Here is a 23439-nt window from a genome sequence, read left to right as displayed (position 1 = left end):
GTTTTTTTAGAATCCTTACTTTCTGAGAAAAAGATCTTGTGACTTCCAGATACTTCCTAATTACGGACGGAAAACTCAAGCACTGAAAGTTTCATGCAGTTCTAAACTTTGTAGTACAGGCCAAAACTTTGGCATCTAAAAGTATTTTGGGTTGGAGCAAACAGGATGCTTGTTAGATCACACACTCAGATTTAGAAACCAAACATTTTAGAGTAAATATGCTTTTAATTTTCTGGAGGAGAGATTTGTAATCAGTGTTGGTGGAAACCAAAGGAGGATGCTAAATGGACAGGTGGTAGAGGAGTCAGTTGGGTGAAAGATGCTGCAGCGTTCATCAAGCAATATCTGATCAGAAATTGTTTGTCTGCAGCATTGTTGTAGCCGTATCAGTCCCAGAATCTTAGAGAGACAAGGTGGGTGTGGTAATATTTTTTTTATTGGACCAACTTGTTTTGGTGAGAGAGACAAGCTTTTGAGCTCTGTGTAAGCTCAAAAGCTTCTCTCTCACCAACAGAAGTTGGTCCAATAAAAAAATATTATCTCACTCATCTTGTCTCAGAAATTGTTTATGTACCTATGCTGTGAAGGCAGTTTTCAAATAAATTAAGTGTATAATAGAGAATATATTACATAATTATCACCTCCTCTCTTTCTCTTCTTTCCTCACTCACCTTCGGGTATATTGCTATGGTCTTGAGGGGAAATGAATGAGCAAAAGGAAAGGCTTTCTACTGCTTGCTTTAGCGTGGGTTCTCTTCCATGCTAAACAAAGTTCCCTCTGTATCCACATCCTTCCTCTAAGGAGACCAATGAAATACATCCGATGAAGTGAGAAGCTTGTGCTCAAATATATTTGTTAGTCTCTAAGGTGCCACAAGTACTCCTTTTCTTTATGTAAATAGCTCCCACTTGAGAAATTCATATTCAATAGTAGCAAAATAGTAAGTGCCTTTTTAAGAATAATTATTGCAGAATCTGGTAACAGGGCAACTTCTAGTGATTAAGTGATGGTAGTGAAGTTTGTTTTTTTTCCCCACAGAGGGAGGGAAGGAAAGCCTCGCTACAGCAATGTAGCCGTCTTTGAAAGAGAAATTAATAGATGTCTCCTTGAAAGATGTGAGTTTGTACCTTTTGCGATGGTAAAAGGTGACATAAAGCTTTGAATTCTTAAGTCTTGTATTTATAAAACAGGTATAGTACACGCAGTGACAGTACACTGTTTTGTTCTCCATGCTCCTAAATGTGCTTCGGCCGTAGCCTGAACAGACATAACTCATACCTCTTTAGATCTTGGGCCTTGTCTACACTACGAAATTAGGTTGAATTTATAGAAGTCTGTTTTGTAGAAAGCATTTTTTATACAGTCGATTGTGTGTGTCCCCACACAAATGCTCTAAGTGCATGAAGTTGGTGGAGTGTGTCCACAGTACCGAGGCAACCGTCGACTTCCGGAGCGTTGCACTATGGGTAGCTATCCCACAGTTCCCGCAATCTCCGCCGCCCATTTGAATTCTGGGTAGAGTTCCCAATGCCTGATGGGGCTAAAACATTGTCGCGGGTGGTTCTGGGTACATATCGTCAGGCCCCCCCTTCCCACCCTTCCTCCGTGAAAGCAACGTCAGACAATCATTTCGTGCCTTTTTTCCTGGGTTACCTGTGCAGGCGCCATACCACAGCGAGCATGGAGCCCGCTCAGCTAACTGTGACCGTATGTCTCCTGGGTGCTGGCAGACGCAGTACTGCATTGCAACACAGCAGCAGCTTATTGCCTTTTGGCAGCAGACAGTGCAGTATAACTGGTAGCTGTTGTCAGTGTAGTCCAGGGTGCTCTTTTAACCGACCTCGATGAGGTCAGGGGCGCCTGGGCAAACATGGGAGGGATTCAGCCAGGTTATTACCCTTTTAAGTTTCGTCTCATGGCGATTCAGGCCTACCAGCAGTCCTACCGCACCGTCTTTTAATGAGTAGCCAGCAGAAGACGATGGCCAGCAGTCATACTGCACCGTCTTCTGCCGAGCACCCAGGAGATGATGATGGCTAGTGGTCGTACTGCACAGTCTGCTGCCAGCAAGATGTATAAAGATAGATGAAATGGATCAAAACAAGAAATAGACCAGATTTGTTTTGTATTCATTTTCTTCTCCCTCCCTCCATGAAATCAACGGCCTGCTAAACCCAGTTTTGAGTTCTATCCTTGAGGTTTTGAGTTCTATCCTTGAGGGGGGCATTGTGTTTCTTTCAAAGCCACCCCCTTTGTTGATTTTAATTCCTTATAAGCCAAACCGGTAAGCCATGTTGTTGGTCGCTCCTCCCTCCATCAGAGCAACGGCAAACAATCGTTTTGCGCCCTTTCCCCTGGATTGCCCCAGCAGGAGCAGATGCCATAGCATAGCAAGCATGGAGCCCGTTCAGCTCACCGCAACAGTCATGACCATTGTAAACACCTCACGCATTATGGTGCAGTTTATGCAGAACCAGCACCTGAAAAACCAGGCGAGGAGGCGACGGAAGCATGGTGATGAGGACGTGAACACGCTTTTCTCTAAAACCGCGTTCCCCCACGATTTGGAGATCATGGTGTTAATGGGGCAGGCTCATGCTGTGGAATGCTGATTCTGGGCCCGGGAAACAAGCACAGTGTGGTGGGACCGCATAGTGTTGCAGGTCTGGGACGATTCCCAGTGGCTCCGAAACTTTCGCATGCGTAAGGGAACTTTCATGGAATTTTGTGATTTGCTTTCCCCTGCCTTGAAGCGCAAGAATACCAACATGAGAGCAGCCCTCACAGTTCACAAGCGAGTGGCAATAGCCCTGTGGAAGCTTGCAACGCCAGAAAGCTACCGGTCAGTCAGTAATCAATTTGGAGTGGGCAAATGTACTGTGGGGGATGCTGTGATGCAAGTAGCCAACGCAATCATTGAGCTGCTGCTATCAAAGGTAGTGACTCTGGAAAATGTACAGGTCATAGTGGATGGCTTTGCTGCAATGGGATTCCCTAACTGTGGTGGGGCTATAGACGGAACGCATATCCCTGTCTTGGGACCAGACCACCAGGGAAGCGAGGGGTACATAAACGGCAAGGGGTACTTTTCAATGGTGCTGCAAGCACTGGTGGATCACAAGGGATGTTTCACCAGCTGTTGGATCATATTAAAGAAGTTCTGTATTAAAATCACAAATGAGTTTGATTCCCCAGAGTTTAAATTCCAGGGTATTACTAATTAAGAGGTCTCTTGGTTTTTGGTGCTGTTTCTCTCCCTCTATGTGTGAAACTTGCAAGCTGCTAATTGTGTTAGTACATTCTAAGACAGAGTCTGTTCTCAAAGCAATTCACAAGAGAGAGAGACTCAAAGCAATACTCTAACAACAGAAACAGCACCCAGAGACTCCCCACCCTTTTCTTGTATTAACCATTGTGATTAAACTAGAGATAGAGGATGTATGTGGATGGATGCTTGGTGTGGATAATAACTGAATGATCAGGGAGGTGCCAGCCTAAGAATCCAGTGTCCATCGGCTGAAGAAGGCGTCAAGTGGAAATAACCAGAGGACCCCACCCGGAGGGCAGACTGGAATCCACCCAACAGCCTCAAGAATGGGAGAACCAAAGAACAAGATAACATCTTGGAGCCGTCAGGAATGTGCTATCTGCTGATTGATTCAGCAACAGCATGATGAAGCAATTCCCATAGACTGGCATAGGAAGAAATTCCTATAAAAATAGACTCTAAAAAGTGAGAATTTTGGGGTCTGATTCTGCAAACCAACTTCCAGGAGCATCAGATGAGCATCTGACAAGGCCCTGCTCCCTCCTCATGTCCAGGCCACCTGGCCAGTGGCTTGGCATGAGCAACTCTAAGGCTGGTAACTATGATAACAACCTTGCAGAACCTGTGTGTGTGTGTGTGTTTGTATGAATGAATGAATATATATATATATAAAATTAAGTAAGGAATAAGTAACGATAGGACAGTGTGAGATTTATATTTCTTTATTATATTTACAATAAATGTGGCATTTTGCCTTTTTCCCTTTAATAAGATCCTGCTGGTTTTTATTTTATTGGTACAACACAGCATCAACGTGGGATGGCCGGGAAAGGTTCATGACGCTCGTGTCTTCATGAACTCTGGTCTGTTTAAACGGCTGCAGGAAGGGATATACTTCCCAGACCAGAAAATAACTGTTGGGGGTGTTGAAATGCCTATAGTTATCCTTTGGGACCCAGCCTACCCCTTAATGCCCCGGCTCATGAAGCCGTACACAGGCACCCTGGACAGTAGTAAGGAGCTGTTCAACTATAGGCTGAGCAAGTGCAGAATGGTGGTAGAGTGTGCATTTGGACGTTTACTGACTCGCTCAGACCTCGGCGAACCTATATTCCCATTGTTATTGCTGCTTGCTGTGTGCTCCACAATCTCTGTGAGAGTAAGGGGGAGATGTTTATGGCTGGGTGGGAGGTTGATGCAAATTGCCTGGCTGCTGAATATGCGCAGCCAGACACCAGGGCAGTTAGAAGAGCACAGCAGGAAGCGCTGTGCATCAGAGAAGCTTTTGAAAACCAGTTTCATGGCTGGCCAGGGTACTGTGTGACACTTCCGTTTGTTTCTCCTTGATGAAAACCCGCCTCCTTGGTTGCCTCTAAATTCTCTGTAAGCCACCCGCCCTCCCCCCTTCGATCACAGCTTGCTTGCAAAGGAAATAAAGTCACTATCATTTAAAAAACATGTATTCTTTATTAATTGATTATAAAAATAGGGAGATAACTCACAAGGTAGCCTGGGTGGGGTGTGGGAGGAGGGTAGGAGGGAAGGAAAAGGCCACTTTAAAACTTGTTGAATGCCAGCCTTCTGTTGCTTGGGCTGTCCACTGGGGTGGAGTGGTTGGGTGCCTGGAGCCTCCCACCCCACGTTCTTGGGTGTCTGGGTGGGGAGGCTATGGAACTTGGGAAGGAGGGAAGGCAGTTAAGCAGGGGCTGCAGCGGCAGTCTGTGATCCTGCTGCCGTTCATGAACCTCCACCAGACACTGGAGCATGTCCGTTTGATCCCGCAGTAGCCCCAGCGTTGCCTCATGCCTCCTCTGATCTTCCTGCCGTCACCTCTCCTCACGTTCATCGGCCACTGTCCTGTACTCTGCTATTGTGTCCCTCCATACAGCTCTGTCAGTGCTGAACGACTGCATGAGCTCAGAGAACATGTCATCGCGTGTGCATTTTTTTTGAAAAGGAGTGAAGTATTTAAAAAGATACAGTTTACAGAACAATGGCTATACTCTTTCACGGTGAACAACACTATTCACATTACATAGCACATGTGATTTTGGTACAAGGTCGCATTTTGCATCTTATATTGAGCGCCTATGGCTTTGGTGTTAGAGATCACACATGCAGTGCCGGGCAACAGAATTCGGCTTCCAGGCGGCCATGGTAAGCCTTAGTCTTTCGGCTTCTGCAAGTTCATAACAGCAGCGCCCTCCTTTCCCATACCAAGCAAAGCCCATTGAGTTGGCCATTTAGTGCTGCGGTTTTCCTGTTAACGTGCAGCAGCAGAAACCAAACTAACCCCCTCCCCCCATCCAATTCTCTGGGATGATCGCTTTTCCTCTCCCCCCCACCGCCTGGCTGGTATCAGGGAAAATCCCTGCTAGCCAAACGTGAACAGCTCAGCGCCAATGCCCTCCCCCCCCCCACACACTGCATGGCTAACTGCGGGGAGGATTTCTTTTCAGCCACAGGCAAACAGCCCACTAGGAACGGGTACCTCTGAATGTCCCCTTAATTAAATTCCCCTATTTCAACCAAGTTACCATGAATATCACTCTCCTGAGGATAACACAGAGAGATAAAGAATGGATGTTGCTTGAATGCCAGCAAACACCAGGACCATACGATGCCAGGCTTTGTCATGCAATGATACCAGATTACTTGCTACTAGCATGGCGTAGTAAAGTATCCTACCATGGAGGACGGAATAAGGCTGCTCTCCCCAGAAACCTCCTGCAAAGGCTTTTAGAGTATTTCCAGGAGAGCTTCATAGATTCATAGATACTAAGGTCGGAAGGGACCATTATGATCATCTAGTCCGACCTCCTGCACAACGCAGGCCACAGAATCTCACCCACCCACTCCTGCGAAAAACCTCTCACCTATGTCTGAGCTATTGAAGTCCTCAAATCATGGTTTAAAGACGTCAAGGAGCAGAGAATCCTCCAGCAAGTGACCCGTGCCCCATGCTACAGAGGAAGGCGAAAAACCGCCAGGGCCTCTTCCAGTTTGCCCTGGAGGAAAATTCCTTCCCGACCCCCAAATATGGCGATCAGCTAAATCCTGAGCATATGGGCAAGATTCACCAGCCAGATACTACAGAAAATTCTTTCCTGTGTAACTCAGATCCCACCCCATCTAACATCCCATCACATGCCATTAGGCCTATTTACCATGAATATTTAAAGATCAATTAATTGCCAAAATCATATTATGGCATCATACCATCTCCTCCATAAACTTATCGAGTTTAATCTTAAAGCCAGATAGATCTTTTGCCTCCACTGCTTCCCTTGGAAGGCTATTCCAAAACTTCACTCCTCTGATGGTTAGAAACCTTTGTCTAATTTCAAGTCTAAACTTCCCAATGACTAGTTTATATCCATTTGTTCGTGTCCACATTGGTACCTAGCTTCAATAATTCCTATCCCTTTCCGGTATTTATCTCTCTGATATATTTACAGAGAGCAATCATATCTCCCCTCAACCTTCTTTAAGTGAGGCTAAACAAGCCAAGCTTCTTGAGTCTTTCATAAGACAAGTTTTCCATTCCTCGGATCATCCTAGTAGCCCTTCTCTGTACCTGTTCCAGTTTGAATTCATCCTTCTTAAACATGGGAGACCAGAACTGCACACAGTATTCCAGGTGAGGAATCCCTGTTGAGGTTACAGGGACAAACCATCCTGATGAGTCAAAAGAATGGTAAATATGGCAGGCGACCAGCTTGGCTTAACGGTGAAATCCTAGCCGATCTTAAACATAAAAAAGAAGCTTACAAGAAGTGGAAGGTTGGACATATGACCAGGGAAGAGTACAAAAATATTGCTCGGGCATGTAGGAATGAAATCAGGAGGGCCAAATCGCACTTGGAGCTGTAGCTAGCAAGAGATGTCAAGAGTAACAAGAAGGGTTTCTTCAGGTATATTGGCAACAAGAAGAAAGCCAAGGAAAGTGTGGGCCCCTTACTGAATGAGGGAGGCAACCTAGTGACAGAGGATGTGGAAAAAGCTAATGTACTCAATGCTTTTTTTGCCTCTGTCTTCACTAAAAAGGTCAGCTCCCAGACTGCTGCGCTGGGCATCACAACATGGGGATTAGATGGCCTGCCCTCTGTGGAGAAAGAGGTGGTTAGGGACTATTTAGAAAAGCTGGACGTGCACAAGTCCGTGGGACTGGACGAATTGCATCTGAGAGTGCTAAAGGAATTGGCGGCTGTGATTGCAGAGCCATTGGCCATTATCTTTGAAAACTCGTGGCGAACCGGGGAAGTCCCAGATGACTGGAAAAAGGCTAATGTAGTGCCAATCTTTAAAAAAGGGAAGAAGGAGGATCCTGGGAACTACAGGCCAGTCAGCCTCACCTTAGTCCCTGGAAAAATTATGGAGCAGGTCCTCAAAGAATCAATTGTGAAGCACTTAGAGGAGAGGAAAGTGATCAGGAACAGTCAGCATGGATTCACCAAGGGAAGGTCATGCCTGACTAATCTAATCGCCTTCTATGATGAGATTACTGGTTCTGTGGATGAAGGGAAAGCAGTGGATGTATTGTTACTTGACTTTAGCAAAGCTTTTGACACGGTCTCCCACAGTATTCTTGTCAGCAAGTTAAAGAAGTATGGGCTGGATGAATGCACTATAAGGTGGGTAGAAAGTTGGCTAGATTGTCGGGCTCAACGGGTAGTGATCAATGGCTCCATGTCTAGTTGGCAGCCGGTGTCAAGTGGAGTGCCCCAGGGGTCGGTCCTGGGGCCGGTTTTGTTCAATATCTTCATAAATGATCTGGAAGATGGTGTGGATTGCACTCTCAGCAAATTTGCGGATGATACTAAACTGGGAGGAGTGGTAGATACGCTGGAGGGCAGGGATAAGATACAGAGGGACCTAGACAAATTGGAGGATTGGGCCAAAAGAAATCTGATGAGGTTCAATAAGGATAAGTGCAGGGTCCTGCACTTAGGATGGAAGAACCCAATGCACAGCTACAGACTAGGGACCGAATGGCTAGGCAGCAGTTCTGCGGAAAAGGACCTAGGGGTGACAGTGGATGAGAAGCTGGATATGAGTCAGCAGTGTGCCCTTGTTGCCAAGAAGGCCAATGGCATTTTGGGATGTATAAGTAGGGGCATAGCGAGCAGATCGAGGGACGTGATCGTTCCCCTCTATTCGACATTGGTGAGGCCTCATCTGGAGTACTGTGTCCAGTTTTGGGCCCCACACTACAAGAAGGATGTGGATAAATTGGAGAGAGTCCAGCGAAGGGCAACAAAAATGATTAGGGGTCTGGAACACATGACTTATGAGGAGAGGTTGAGGGAACTGGGATTGTTTAGTCTGCAGAAGAGAAGAATGAGGGGGGATTTGATAGCTGCTTTCAACTACCTGACAGGTGGTTCCAGAGAGGATGGTTCTAGACTATTCTCAGTGGTGGAAGAGGACAGGACAAGGAGTAATGGTCTCAAGTTGCAGAGGGGGAGGTTTAGGTTGGATATTAGGAAAAACTTTTTCACTAGGAGGGTGGTGAAACACTGGAATGCGTTGCCTAGGGAGGTGGTGGAATCTCCTTCCTTAGAAGTTTTTAAGGTCAGGCTTGACAAAGCCCTGGCTGGGATGATTTAATTGGGTATGGGTCCTGCTTTTGAGCAGGGGGTTGGACTAGATGACCTCCTGAGGTCCCTGCCAACCCTGATATTCTATGATTCTATGATTCCTTTGTCTAAAAAATCTGTTACTTCCTCAAAGAAGGAGATCAGGTTGGTTTTGTTACAGGTGGATTTCCACTCCATCCCCAGACACGTTAACGGACTTTTCCAGTAGCAGTCCTGGCCACGAATGCATCCCAAGTCCTCAGGGCTACTTAATCATTAAAAAACGCTTGCTTTTATAACATGTATTATATTTTAAAAGGTACACTCACCAGAGGTCCCTTCTCTGGCTTCGTTGGTTTGGGAGGGTATTTCAGTCACGGTGATAAAAAGATCCTGGCTGTCGGGGAGAACAGTGTGCTGCGTGCTCTCCCAAGCTCGTCGTCCTCCTCCTCCTCATCTTCCCCATCTGCAAAATCCTCAGGCATGGTGGAGAGTACCCCATCATCGGAGTCCACGGACAGGGGTGGGGTAGTGGTGGCTGCCCCCCCTAGAATTGTGTGTAGCTCAGCATAGAAGCGGCGTGTCTGGGGCTCTGTCCCGGAGAGTCTGTTTGATTCTTTGGTTTTCTGGTACGCTTGTCTGAGCTCCTTAAGTTTCACGCGGCACTGTGTTGTGTCCCTGATGAAGTGAGTTGGGAGCCCCAAACTCACTTCACATGACAATTTGTAGTTTTCAGGTTTCATAATTTATGCAAGATTACACTGTCTGGTGGCACTACACATTACCATGGCGACAGTGAGAACACTCAAAATGTACATGTTGAGGAACCACATGTGCAGAAGCTACCAGTCTACGTATTAATACAAGCTGCTTTCAGGAGTTAGATGCTAAATACACAGAAAAGGGGTTCTGGTATTTTTTGCAAACCAATACAAAATGGTATTTTAAGACTGGAATATTGTATGTTGACCATGCAAGATGATCCAGAAAGGACAGAAGTGAAAATATAGAAACAAGTATTTAGTAGAAAGATGTGAATGTATAATATATGTTAATACACTGGTGCCTTTCTACTATTATTTTTTGTTTTCATTATAACTCTTCCTTCATTTTGGCTTTGCTTGTTAGGCTTTTAATATGGAATTGATGATATATAAAGGATCCTGTAGTGGGCTGAAATGTTTTGAAATTTGAGGCATTGTAATATACTTTCTGCCACCCATGCTCTGTGCGCACACACAGTAGAGCTCCCCGTCTGGCTGGACACTCACAGCCCGTTGGGCCTCTTGGGCTTTGTCTGAGAAGTGTGAACAGAGTCCAAGCACTGTCCCTGGCTTGGTGTCTCTCAGCATACTCTGGGTACAGCTCCTCTGTATATCACCTCCTCCTGAGAGCTAGGACCCCGCTTTCCATCTGCCTATCCCCTGGGAATAGAGCTGACCCATCAGGCTTCCCCGCAGCTTAAACACATCCTTTCCCTAGATCTCCAGCCGAAGGCACTCCAAGTTTACAATTTAACTCTTCAGAGAGACATAACCGTGAATGCTAACAGGCACACTTTGCACAGGATTCTAAAACACGACTTAATCTTTACCTAGCAGTGTGGGAAATGCACATATTGAGACAAAATAACACACACCTATACAGATTTTCCCTGTCTCAGTTTCCTCACGGCTCTAGAGAATTCTTGGGTTTGGGGTGTCTGGGATCCTTCTCCTGTAGCTCAGGATTTCTCTTCAGAATCAAGGAACCTTTCTAGGTCAGTCTCTGATCTTGGCCACTCCTGCACTTAAACCATACCTTCTCCCTTCCCATGAAAGCATGCCTGTCACTTCTTCTGTCCTACCCAAAGCTTCCTCAAAAAGAAAAGGAGTACTCCATCGGATGAAGTGAGCTGTAGCTCACGAAAGCTTATGCTCAAATAAATTTGTTAGCCTCTAAGGTGCGACAAGTACTCCTGTTCTTTTTGCGGATACAGACTAACACGGCTGCTACTCTGTAACGAAAGCTTCCTGTTTCTGAGTTAGTGAGTTTCTCAAATTAATATGTTCCACCAGCAACACTTGATTCCTTTGTTCTGCAGCTGGGAATTTTCCACTCCCCACTTTGAGTTCCCTGCAGAGAAATTTGGTTGAACTGGTTTTCCTAGCCAGTCCATTCAGCCAACCCATTGTCCCCTGACATGAGCCCACAGAGCTGGATGTGTGTTGACATAAGCTGCTGCTTGTGTGTGCCATGGAGCTCAGAGGTTTACATACTGAATTCAGACCAGGTTGATATAGTCTGAAAGTTACCATCTCACTGTTCATTGGCTTGAATGAAATGAGTTTAGCGGTCTCAGTGAACTATACCACATAAACAAGCATCACAGCTGGCACTAAGTTTATACCACTCCTGAACTGCGAAATAAAGGTAACTTAGATCCAATTAACATTTTTTTATTTAGCTTTTATACATATCAGATCATTACCTGTTAAGTTCGTGCCCTCTGGGGCACCTGGTATTGGCCACTGTCGGTAGACAGGATACTGGGCTGGATGGACCTTTGGTCTGACCCAGTATGGCCATTCTTATGTTCTTACCCATAAATCTTTAAAGTTTTTAGCAAATAACATGTATGATAGGTAGTTTCCAAATCTATAAAATGGGGATAATGAAACTGACCTCCATTTGTAAAGTGCATTGAGATCTATAGATGAAAAATTCTATATAAGAACTAAGTGGTATTAGTCCTTTTTCAGACCACTAAAGAAAGATGACTTAGTTTAGAAGAGTTTAATTGTGTCTCCTTCTGGACTTCCACAGTTAAACTAGATTAAAAAGTTCTGGGAAATATATTTTGGTCATATAAAACAAGAAAAACAATGTTCTGAGTTACGAATAACCAATATCAGTGTCTCACAATCTATTTTTTTTTAAAAGTAATATTCAGAACATACCATGAGAGAGATTTTTGTTTAACTCTTTTGAAACTCTTTTTTTGCTTGGTATCCCCACCTATGCAAGAGTAACCCTCTGTTTCCCCCTAGGCCCTTCATCACCTAATATTATTGTTTTTAAAAATATTCTATGTCAGTATATCAGGACCTGAAGAAGAACTCTGTGTAAGACTGAAGGCTTGTCTCGTTCATCAACAGAAGTTGGTCCAATGAAAGATATCACCTAACCTACTTTTTCTCTGTATATCAGGAACATAGTCTGAACAGCATTGAAAACTAGAAGTAGCTGGCAGAGCTGGCTAGTTCTGTTCAACTTTGCTTTGCTAAAAATAGGTCAAGTGTTAAAAGCTGAAAAAATCCTCTCCTTGAAATGTTATATGAATGTTTGTTTGTGTGCAGCTTAGAATTGGTGGTGACTCTGGTTCTTTAGCTACAGGGATCTGAAAAATGTGAATGAAACATGAATATATGTGTTGCCTCTGTAAAATTAGTAGTTCTGTCCCCCGTTCTAAAAGCACTTAGATAAATTTCTGAATTTATGCACGAGTATTCTCTTTGACTTGAATGATGCTTCATTGAAGTCAAGATTCTGTAGAACTACTCATGAATGTAAAGCACTTCACTTGCGTAAGTGTTTGGAAGATTGGGACCAACTTTACCAAAAAAAAAAAGAAAAAAGCCTGAAGTTACTGTATTAATTTTCATGGCTAAATTCAGTCTTTAAGTTGTGAAATAGCAGGACTAAAATCCTGCTAAATGCAAATTTTGTTGCAACCGTCAATATAGATTGTCAGCTATTTGTATTTCTACACACACAAACTATTTTAAAGAACATTGTTAAGGTGGCAAACTCAAGCATTCAAAAGTTAAGAAATTCCAGAATTAAATTATTATAAAGGTATAAATTAACCTTAATTTGGCTCCCTGTTGTGGGTGCTTTATGATTCAGTTTTTAATTATGATCACATTGTGACACCCTGTGCCTCCGGGGAACTCCCTACATCCCCCATGTTCATTCTTTTAAAATGATTGTGTGGTGTCCAATCCAAAGTTTGTCATGTCGGGTGTCTTCAGAAGCCTCATGATGCTCTGAGCATTGTTATACTAATGTTTGAGGTTATAATTTCATGTATATAGTTACGTGGCTGAAAATGTGTCCTCACGGATTAAAACAAGCCCAGGCAAAAACTCTGCAAGAACAGAGGGGCAGTTCACACCTCATCAGGGCATGTATGGGCAAACCCAGACCAACCTCACAGGAACAAAGGATACTGGCCTAGGCAGCAACCCTTTTTGAGGCTGGGACCCCCAGGGTTATAACACCCTGAAATTTCTGACTTCAATATCTAAAACCGGGAAATTGACTATTTTTAAAATCCTATGTCTGTGAAATTGACCAGAATGGAAAGTGAATTTGGTCGGGCCCTAGTTATAACCAACTGAAAACTGGGTCATATAAGGGGAAGTGTTAAGCAACCTTAACAATAGGGGATGCTACCAGCTCCACCTACAATTATAGAGCTAGATCCCAGAGGGCTCATCAGGATCCAAGGCCCTGTTACATTGGGCGCTCTACCAGTATGTAAGATACTAGGCAAAAGTGGCTGTGTAGTCAGCTTCAGTTCCTTATTCTTATCTTCTGTAGAACCATGTTTCCAGACTTAACAGTATTTCTGTGTTCTCTAGTCTGGTTTCAGAGGCATGTTCTGTCCAAAGAACTTCTCAGTAACTGCTTCCTCTCTGTTAATTTTAAGTTTGTCTAGAAAGAGCTAGTTGCAAATCTTTCTCGGAGTAGGAGAAACATTTAATTTGAAGAGACAGGGTCTGAAAAGACACAGTATGTTTCTAGTACAGCCTCCATTCTCAAACTTAAAAAATAAAATAAAATAAGATAAATTTAACGTTTAGCTTTTTCCATTCTGTGCTTTTAATTTACTGTTTTGAATGTCTGTTTTGTGCTGCGAATCTGGCCGTTAGTCTTAAATTTCTGCATGTTGTTTGGTTGCAGAGCTGCCTGCCTGCAGACAGCATCAGCTTTGAGAAAAGCTATGAAAGATTGAATTCTCTGGTCGTAACCCTTTATCTTGTTCTGATCTTAGAAAGGAATACTGAACCCCCCCACCCCCCAAAAAAAGAAAGAGGTGTCATGTGAAAATGGGATAAAATGGGGGTGGGAGAGCCTTTGTAATGGTGGAAATGTGTATGTGTTCATTATAGTTTTATATTTGTAAAAAAACCTTAATCTGTTACTGAGCAAGTACAAATGATTTTATGGTACACTTGTGATTAATTGCTAATAGGTAATTGAAATGTATAAAAAATAATAATAATTTGGACTCTTCAGGTCAGGCCATCCCTTACACATAGAATGTCCTATCATAGAATATCAGGGTTGGAAGGGACCTCAGGAGGCCATCTAGTCCAACCCCCTGCTCAAAGCAGGACCAATCCCCACTAAACTCCCTGAACTATCCCCTCTTTCAGATACCTTTGAGAGCCACCTCTTTTGCGCTGCCTATAACGTATTAGGCAAAACACACTTGCCGTTTCTTAAATTTGATTAGATTGAAAGCTCTTTTGGGGAGCAGGAACTGTGTGGCTTTTACTGCATCTTGCGCAATGGGACCTAGATCCTGAGTGACCTTTATTAACAATAAATGTATATAGTTTCCCATATTTATCAAAACTTCAAAATAGTATTTGACAGTATTGTGACTTATGCCTCAAAATGTTTGTATTCTATTCTAACTGTACTGAAAACAAGTTAACTGCCATTTGAGACTTTACTCTTTAGTCAGCTGATAGTGAGGCATCTAAGCTCCACCTGGATTTGGGTGTATTGAGGATTCTGCCAATATTTTGCCTGTACTACCCACATAAAAGCACAAAAATTATACAGTGCTGAAAATTTGTTTAAAATGTAACATAGTGGGGTTGCAATGCTAGAAGACAATGCAGGTTATTGGGTATTTTAAAAGTCACGCAGGAGTCTTTATAATGGAAAATGTGTCTGATGTTCCTTGACCCCATTTGGCCCACATTCAGAGGAATCTACATTGGAGATACTTTCTATTATAAGAGTGTTCAAACTGAATTATCCTTTTTTTTTTAAAGGCAAAAAACTAGAACCCAGAAAGGGATTAAAAGAAAACAGGATCAATTGAGTACATTAAAGTGAGACTAATGTGGTATCACGTAGGCTGCTGTAAATTTAATCCACTTTACAGACTACAAAGTATTATTATTAGCACGTTTCAGCCAAGTTCTCCAAAGCATTGTAAACTAAGGCACAGAGATTACTTGACAGCGTAATGCATAAGCATGATGCTATAGAAGTAACAAGTCAGAGCAGAGGACTGGATTTGTTTTTCATCTTTGATACTACTTCGGTGTGACTGAAAATGGTGGTTAGTGAGTGATCATACTTTGATATCAGAGGCTTCCTGGAAACAAAAAAACTGCACGCGCACATGCATGCCTATTCATAATAAGTAAGTGAATGAGTATTTTAAACATTAATAGAAGTTTGCGTTTAGCTGTAAGATTTCAGTGTCTTCAGTTCTTACTGATGAGTTACTTAAGGGTATAAAATTTAATTTTGCTATGACTGTAACTGTGGGCCATATGGACTAGTACAGAAGATAAGTGGGAGAAAGGGACCGCAGTTCCCAACGTGGTGTTGATAAGAATGAAAATGGTTTTTGTGGTTGAGGCAAACAAAACCCTTTTGTAGAATGCTAAGAAACTCCTCATTAACAAATACTGCAGAACACACACAAAACACACAGTTAACCTGTGGAACTCCTTGCCAGAGGATGTTGTGAAGTCCAAGACTATAACAGGGTTCAAAAAATAACTAGATAAATTCATGGAGGATCATTCTATCAATGGCTGTTAGCCAGGATGGGCAGGGATAGTGTCCCTAGCCTCTGTTTGCCTGAAGCTGGGAATGGGCGACAGAAGATGGATCACTTGGTCATTGCCTCTGGAGCACCTGGCATTGGCCACTTTCAGAAGACAGGATACTGGACTAGATGGACCTTTGATCTGACCCAGTATGGCCATTCTTATGTTCTTAAGGTATGTTGCTTTTGTAGGCAAAAGGGCAGGTTAATATTGAAGGTAAAAATGACATTTTATTGTCTTTTATAGACCTATATTTGAGGGGCAGCTTCAAATTGTGTTGGTGGTGAGTTTTGAAATGACCAGATGGTTCACAGGATTGATAACTGTCACAGGATTGAATCAAATTGGAACTATTAATAATTCTATTTATTTAGGAACATAGAAATTGCCGGACAGGATTCAGACCAGAGGTCATTCAAATCTTTTAGCCAATACCAGATGCTTTAGAGGAAGATGCAAAATATCCTGAAACGAGCAGTTATGGAATAAACCTGCCTGTAGGAGAGGTTTCTTCCTTACCACCTTAATTGCAGGTTTGCCTGTCTAGAAAGATCAGGGCTTATATCCCTTCAAAACTTTTTTGGTTAATTTATGTATTTGTTTGTTTGTTTTGGTAAGATTGTTTGAACTTCAAATCTAATTTCAACTGCTTGTTTGCATCTCAAAATCCACAAACCTGTTGGTAGTTTTGTTTAATGCATTGCAGAAATAGAGAGGATTGTGGTTCAGAATAGGTTAGAAGAGATTTCTTGATCTGAAACATTAACTTGACGGCTCCAGCTTGGCTAACACCAGAGCTTAGACCGGGGTCTCTAGAGTTGAAAACAAGAGTCTCTACAGCTTGAACAAAAGAACAAGGCTCTTCGGATGAAAGTTGTAACATGGACCCTTATCCTCAGTGGATCAGGTACAGAGGGAGATATGCCATACACACTGATCAGTGGAATATACTAAAGTTGTGCATTAGCTTCTAGTGACAGGAACAAGTGACCCATAAACTTTAATGAAGGCAATATTACATATAAAAATGGAAGCTTACTCTTTTTCATCTTATATTTAATAGTCAGTTCTTCCACAGTCAAGTAGCATTACACAAGAACATAAGAATAGCCATACTGGGTCAAATCCCAATAATCTGTCTAGCCCAATAGCCTGTCTTCTGACAGGAGCTGATGCCAGATGCTTTAGAGAGAATGAACAGAACAGGGCAGTTATTGAGTGATCCATCCTCTGTCATCCAGTCCCAGTTTCTGGCCGTCACAGGTTTAGGAACACCCAGAGCATGGGGTTGTGTCCTCGACTATCTTGACTAATAGCCATTGATGAACCTATACTCCATGAACTTATCTAATACTTTTTGGCCTGCACAACATCCCTGAGTTCCACAGGTTGACTGTGCATCATGTGAAGAAGTATTTCCTTATGTTTGTTTTAAACCTGCTGCGTATTAATTTCATTGGGTGACCCTTGGTGGTTGTGTTATGTAAAAGGGTAATATCTCTTCTTTCTTCACTTTTTCCACACCATTCATGATTTTATAGACCTCAATCATATCTCCCCTTAGTCATCTCTTTTCTAAACTGAACAATCCTAGTCTTTTTAATCTCTGCTCCTATGGAACCTGTACATATTTGTTGCCCTTCTCTGTACTTTTTCCATTTCTAATCTCTCTCTTTTGAGATGGGTCAACCAGAAGTGCACTCAGTTTTCAAGGTGCGGAAATGTCATGGATTTTTGAGTGGCATTATATTTTCTATCCCTTTCCTAATGGTTCCTAACATTCTGTTAACTTTTTTGATTGCTGTTGTGCATTGAGCAGATGTTTTCAGAGACCTATCCCCGATCCCTCAAGATCTTCCTTGAGTGGGAACTGCCAATTCAGACCATCATTTTGTATGTATAGTTGGCATTATATTTTCCAATGTGGATTACTTTGCATTTATCAACATTGAATTTCATCTGCCATTTTGTTGACCAGTTATCCAGTTTTGTGAAATCTCTTTGTAACTCTTCACAGTCTGCTTTGGCATTAGCTATCTTGAGTAATTTTGTATCATCTGCAAATTTTGTCACTCGTTTACCACTTTTTCCAGATCATTTACTAGTGTGTTGAACAGCACTGGTCGCAATACTGATCCTTGAGAGACCCCACTGTTTACCTCTTTACACTGTGAAAACTAACCTTGTTTTGTTTTGCTTAAGAGCCTTTGATGAGGCACTTTATCGAAGGTTTTCCTCAAGTCCAAGTACAGTATATCCACTGGATCACCCTTGACCACATGCTTGTTGACATTAAGAGATGGTTGTTGATTCTAATGGATTGGTGAGGCATGATTTCCCTTTATGAAAGCTATGTTGTCTTCTCCCCAACGTATTGTGTTTATTTGTGTGTCTGATAATTCTGTTCTTTACTATAGTTTCAACCATTTTGTCTGGTGCTGAAGTCAGGTTTACCAGCCTGTTAAAATGAAAATCAGCATTACATTAGCTATTCTCCAGTCATCTGGTACAGAGGCTGATTTAAGTGTTAGGTTACATACCAATCATTCCTAAGCAGTGTTCTTATGATTTGAACGTTAGGATTGGGTTCTTCATATGAAATATATGGGGAAGTTATAGACCTGATTAAGTATCCACATGCTTGCTATCAAAATACTCAATATTTGAGCTAAAAGAAAGTTATATTTACATTAACATTGGTTTATTTTTTTCTCTTGTGTTGCAGAAATTCTAATAAGGAGCATTTGACCATCTGATCTCTTAAAGTTGAACCTTTCAGTATCAGGATTAGGAACAAGTGTCTTCAGAATCAATATGTAGCAAATGGGTATCACTCAACTGAAGTTGGTCCCTCAAGCCAACATATTTGTGTTTTAAGGATCCTTGCACTTTCAGCAGTGAATTGTTTTTTTGTTAACTGAAAAAAGTGGATTTCATGTGGTGCTTGCTAAACATTGAATCACCATGAGTAGTAATCTAGGAAAAGAAAAAGACTGTAAAGAGAAGGATCCAAAAGTCCCATTGGCAAAGGAACGGGAGAAGGAGGCTAAGGCCTCTGGAGGATTTGGAAAAGAAAGCAAAGAAAAAGAGCCTAAGACCAAAGGGAAAGATGCCAAAGATGGAAAAAAGGACTCCAGTAGTGCACAGCCTGGGGTAGCTTTTTCAGTAGACAACACAATAAAACGACCTAATCCAGCCCCAGCCGCTCGCAAAAAATCCAGCAATGCTGAGGTGATCAAAGAGCTAAATAAATGCCGAGAAGAGAATTCAATGCGCTTGGACTTGTCCAAGAGGTCTATACACATGCTTCCATCATCTATCAAAGAGTTGACACAGTTAACGGAACTTTATTTATACAGTAACAAATTGCAGTCTCTACCTGCAGAGGTGGGCTGTCTTGTGAATCTGATGACACTGGCTTTAAGTGAGAACTCACTTACCAGTTTGCCTGACTCTCTTGATAACTTGAAGAAACTGCGCATGCTTGATCTACGGCATAACAAACTTAGAGAAATTCCTTCAGTGGTGTACAGGCTAAATTCTCTTGCCACTCTTTATCTACGCTTTAATCGTATAACTACTGTGGAAAAGGATATCAAAAGCTTGTCAAAACTCACCATGCTTAGCATACGAGAGAACAAAATCAAGCAACTACCTGCTGAAATTGGTAAGCATTTACACTGTGATTTAAAGTTTATGGTAAATCTTTTTTTTAGTTCACTTTGTAATGCAGGTAGGTACACACAGATCCCTGCTTTATGAAATTTTTTATAGATACTGGCCTCCTTTTAACGTCGTCGTCATCAAGAAGAATCTGAGATTAGTTTCTTTGGCTCTCATCCACATTACCACAATGTTAGATTATGCTGAGGTATAATCAATATATTGTATGTATATCTGTTAATTAAAAAAGATGTTGGGTCACATTTGATATTTAGGTTCCATTTATAAAGGGTAATAAATAATTGATAGGTGTTATAAGCATGTTACAGGCATGAATATGAAGTGTTATAGATGGTTACAAGCACGTCAATAAAATGCATTATGGATGGTTATAAGCAAAAGTTATAAGAAACATATTGGACAATGTAACAATCTATAACAATTGGTCAACCATATATGAAACATCAGCTGCTTATGAAACAGTTAATGAATTTATTTATAAATGGAATCTTTTAGTGTTGTGACCAGGTATTGCTTGCATCATTGCTAAAGTATACACATTTTTTGAATGAATGAAAAAGTATATAACTCACAAATAACTATTCTAAAGCTATTACACAGACTTATCTTTCAAACTTTAAAGTAAATGGGGTATCAGTTAATGTTGTTTAGTCATTTCGAGCAGTGATTGATGTAGTGATAGTCGGGAATTCTTGAACCACCTTCTAACAGGCCTTGATTCAGGAAAGCGTCTCTGTTCAGAAAACCATTTTAAGCAATACCTTATAGTACTTACGCACATGCATGAAGTGTGTGTGCATGTGAGTATATCACAAGATTTTTTTTGTGTATTTCCAGTTTTAAAAATTTAAGCTGAAGATATTTACTTAGTTTACTTATAACTTGAAGAATTAGAGATGAAAAATTATTTTTAGCTTTCAAAGTTAGGCTCTTACAAATTTTTGCTCACCTGATCTGTGCAAATCAGCTGTATGAGAATGCATATAACAGGTTACAGTTAATAAAAAATTGGTTTGTGTGTATAAATTAGGCATATGCACCTAAATTTGAGAACCTAGCACTGAAAAAAAGTCTTATGTTTTTCACTTATGTTCAGTTATAGCATTTCTCTCAGCATAAACAATGAGAAGACTAATCAGTTTCACTTTTGTAATCAGTTTCTAGTCAATTTCACGGAGGTATATTCTAGCACAAAGCTGTACTGTTGGGTAGTATGTAGTGTGCATATCTTTTGAATTGCAGAGAAATGTATTTGTTTCCTCTGGTTAGTTTTCAGAAATGTCATTGAAGCATTTCTTATTGGTTTTAAGCTTTTACAAATGTACTTGTTTTTTCAAAATCTATATTTTTGGCCAAATTTGACATAAGTCCCTTTACATGCTTTTAAGTCTTTCCTTTCATATATAGAGATCTAGTACATGTATAATAAATGCAATGTAATATCAGTTTGTAAATAGTCCAAGATTTATGTTCCAAAGCCGGAGGCAGAATGAACCATTATCTTTTTATGAAACAGTATCACATGGTGCAAGTCAGATTCACTTTTTAAGTATAACATTGTTCTAAGGGTCAAGATTCTCATGTCTGGTGGTAAAAATATTAGCAAGCAGATTTACGTAACATGCTGGCTAAGTATGTTTTGCTAGTGGCTGGTCCATGGAGAATAAGACCCTACTGCAGCTGCCAATTCATTTAGCTAAATTGGTAGAATCCTATGCCAAAGGTGCTGAGTTTCATCCCTGTGGTAATGAGTGTGTTTTACAGAGTGTTGGCCTGGACAGGGAATAGAATCCTAATCTGCTGCATAAAAGGCGGGAATATTGCTAATATGCTACAGTGAGAGGCGGTATTAAAAAAAACAAAGGTGGCTGGGTAGAATTATGTCATGAAACTGAAATTTCATTGTCTACTATCATGATGCATGGGGGATTGTGATAGCCTTCTCTTCAGTCAAGTAGAGAATATCCTTAAAGTTCATAACTGTGATGACTTCATGATGAAGACTTCAGGAGATTGTTGGTCTGTAAAGCAGGTTTCTAATAAATAAAACAAAACACCTAATTAAAAGTAAATATATCTTTGAAAAAAGTGTTGTGTGCAAAACTGCATGGGTGATATGATTGTGTTATTGAAAGCCTTTTTAAAACTGTATTGATTTGCCACAGTGTGCATTATCTTGAAATCTAAGCCTTCTGAAAGAGGGGTACTACTTAGAATTAAACGTAGCAAAGATTTTAGCTGAATTGGTGAGGTTTGTTTTAAGAATAATATGAATTTAGAAAAGGGAAAATAGGACAGGACTACGTGAACTCTGACCTCTTTGTAGAAAAAATGCTAAACAGTAGTCATATTGCAACATCCTAATACTTAGAAAATAAAAAATGTAAAAACATTAAGATTGCATATTTATCAAAATGTACTTCAAATGTGCACACATTAGAAATCAGATTATTTTTTTCCAGTTGCTAGTTCTGCAGAATCAATCTGAAAATCAAACTGTTTCCCATTCCCCTTTTAAATTATCACCAGTAACAAAGGTTCTTCCATCAGTACCTAAGTGATTATTTAGTTCACTGTGTGCAAGGCAGAATAGAAACTATCTTGCTCTTCCAGAGCTTTATAGGCTCTATGCCCATAGGAGTGAAAATTTTGTAAGTAAAGTAAGCCGAACTGATTCAAACCCAGTGTGCAGAAATGTTGAATTGGTATGTGCCATTTTTACTGAGCTGCATTTGACTGCCATCCCACTTTGAAGTCCTCTCTATAAAGTAACAGCAAAACTTGACTATTTTACTGGATTTATTGGAATGTGTACCAAAGGATGCTAAAATGGGTTTTTCCTGCTCTGTTCGCCAGAAGCACTGTATGATTCTAATTATATATAGGTTTCAGTGCAAATTGTGATTTTTGTGGGTGTACTTCATAGCACATAATGATAGGTTTCAGAGTAACAGCCGTGTTAGTCTGTATTCGCAAAAAGAAAAGGAGTACTTGTGGCACCTTAGAGACTAACCAATTTATTTGAGCATGAGCTTTCGTGAGCTACAGCTCACTTCATCGGATGCCTACCGTGGAAACTGCAGAAGACATTATATACACACACAGAGACCATGAAACAATACCTCCTCCCGCCCCACTGTCCTGCTGGTAATAGCTTATCTAAAGTGATCATCAAGTTGGGCCATTTCCAGCACAAATCCAGGTTTTGTCACCCCCCCCCCACCCCCATACACACACAAGAGAGTGAGTTTGTGTGTGTATCGGGGTGCGGGGGTGAGAAAACCTGGATTTGTGCTGGAAATGGCCCACCTTGATTATCATGCACATTGTAGGGAGAGTGGTCACTTTGGATAAGCTATTACCAGCAGGAGAGTGAGTTTGTGTGTGGGAGGGCGGAGGGTGAGAAAACGTGGATTTGTGCTGGAAATGGCCCAACTTGATGATCACTTTAGATAGGCTATTACCAGCAGGACAGTGGGGTGGGAGGAGGTATTGTTTCATGGTCTCTGTGTGTGTGTATATAATGTCTTCTGCAGTTTCCACGGTATGCATCCGATGAAGTGAGCTGTAGCTCACGAAAGCTCATGCTCAAATAAATTGGTTAGTCTCTAAGGTGCCACAAGTACTCCTTTTCTTATAGCACATAATGTCTAACTACCTGATTGAACCCTCAAATCAAGTATCTAGCTGTTCACAATGCTATGAATGGTCAAAACCAGGAACCACTTCTCAGAATCAGGTGCTTTGTGTCATAATTTGATCACCTCTTTCATTTGTTACCATTATTCTCTTCCCCACCTCCCTCCACTTTTTACTTCTACAATACCATAAAATGTTCATAGTACCAAAGAAATATCATTCCTGGAATATTCTCAGATCACACGTTCAGAGGCAAAAGGACTTTGTAAATATAGTCAAATTAGTATTTACGCAGAACACAAAAGTATGCTAGGTGCCTCATAGACAGAATGAGACAGGTCCTTGGTGGCCTGCCTACAGTACCGCATCAAAAATGAATTATTTACATTTTCATTTGTGTACTCATCACTAACTATTTCACCC

At 41.4% G+C, this 23439-nt stretch overlaps 1 protein-coding gene across 5 annotated transcripts in view; it reads left to right on the top strand.

The window, feature by feature from the left end:
- SHOC2 (SHOC2 leucine rich repeat scaffold protein) overlaps positions 1-23439 on the top strand; it is a 107123-nt gene that overhangs the window by 31522 nt on the left and 52162 nt on the right. For all 5 annotated transcript variants that reach the window (XM_073354385.1, XM_073354382.1, XM_073354383.1 and 2 more), the window contains one exon: positions 18419-19360. In XM_073354385.1, coding sequence (XP_073210486.1) covers positions 18658-19360 — 703 coding nt within the window. In that variant the 5' untranslated portion in view covers positions 18419-18657. The remainder of the gene's footprint in view (positions 1-18418; positions 19361-23439) is intronic.

Source organism: Lepidochelys kempii, chromosome 7 (genome assembly GCF_965140265.1).
Source record: "Lepidochelys kempii isolate rLepKem1 chromosome 7, rLepKem1.hap2, whole genome shotgun sequence".
NCBI lineage: Eukaryota > Metazoa > Chordata > Testudines > Cheloniidae > Lepidochelys > Lepidochelys kempii.
The sequence above is the reverse complement of the archived record's forward strand: the minus strand, read 5'-3'. Positions and strand labels throughout refer to the sequence as shown.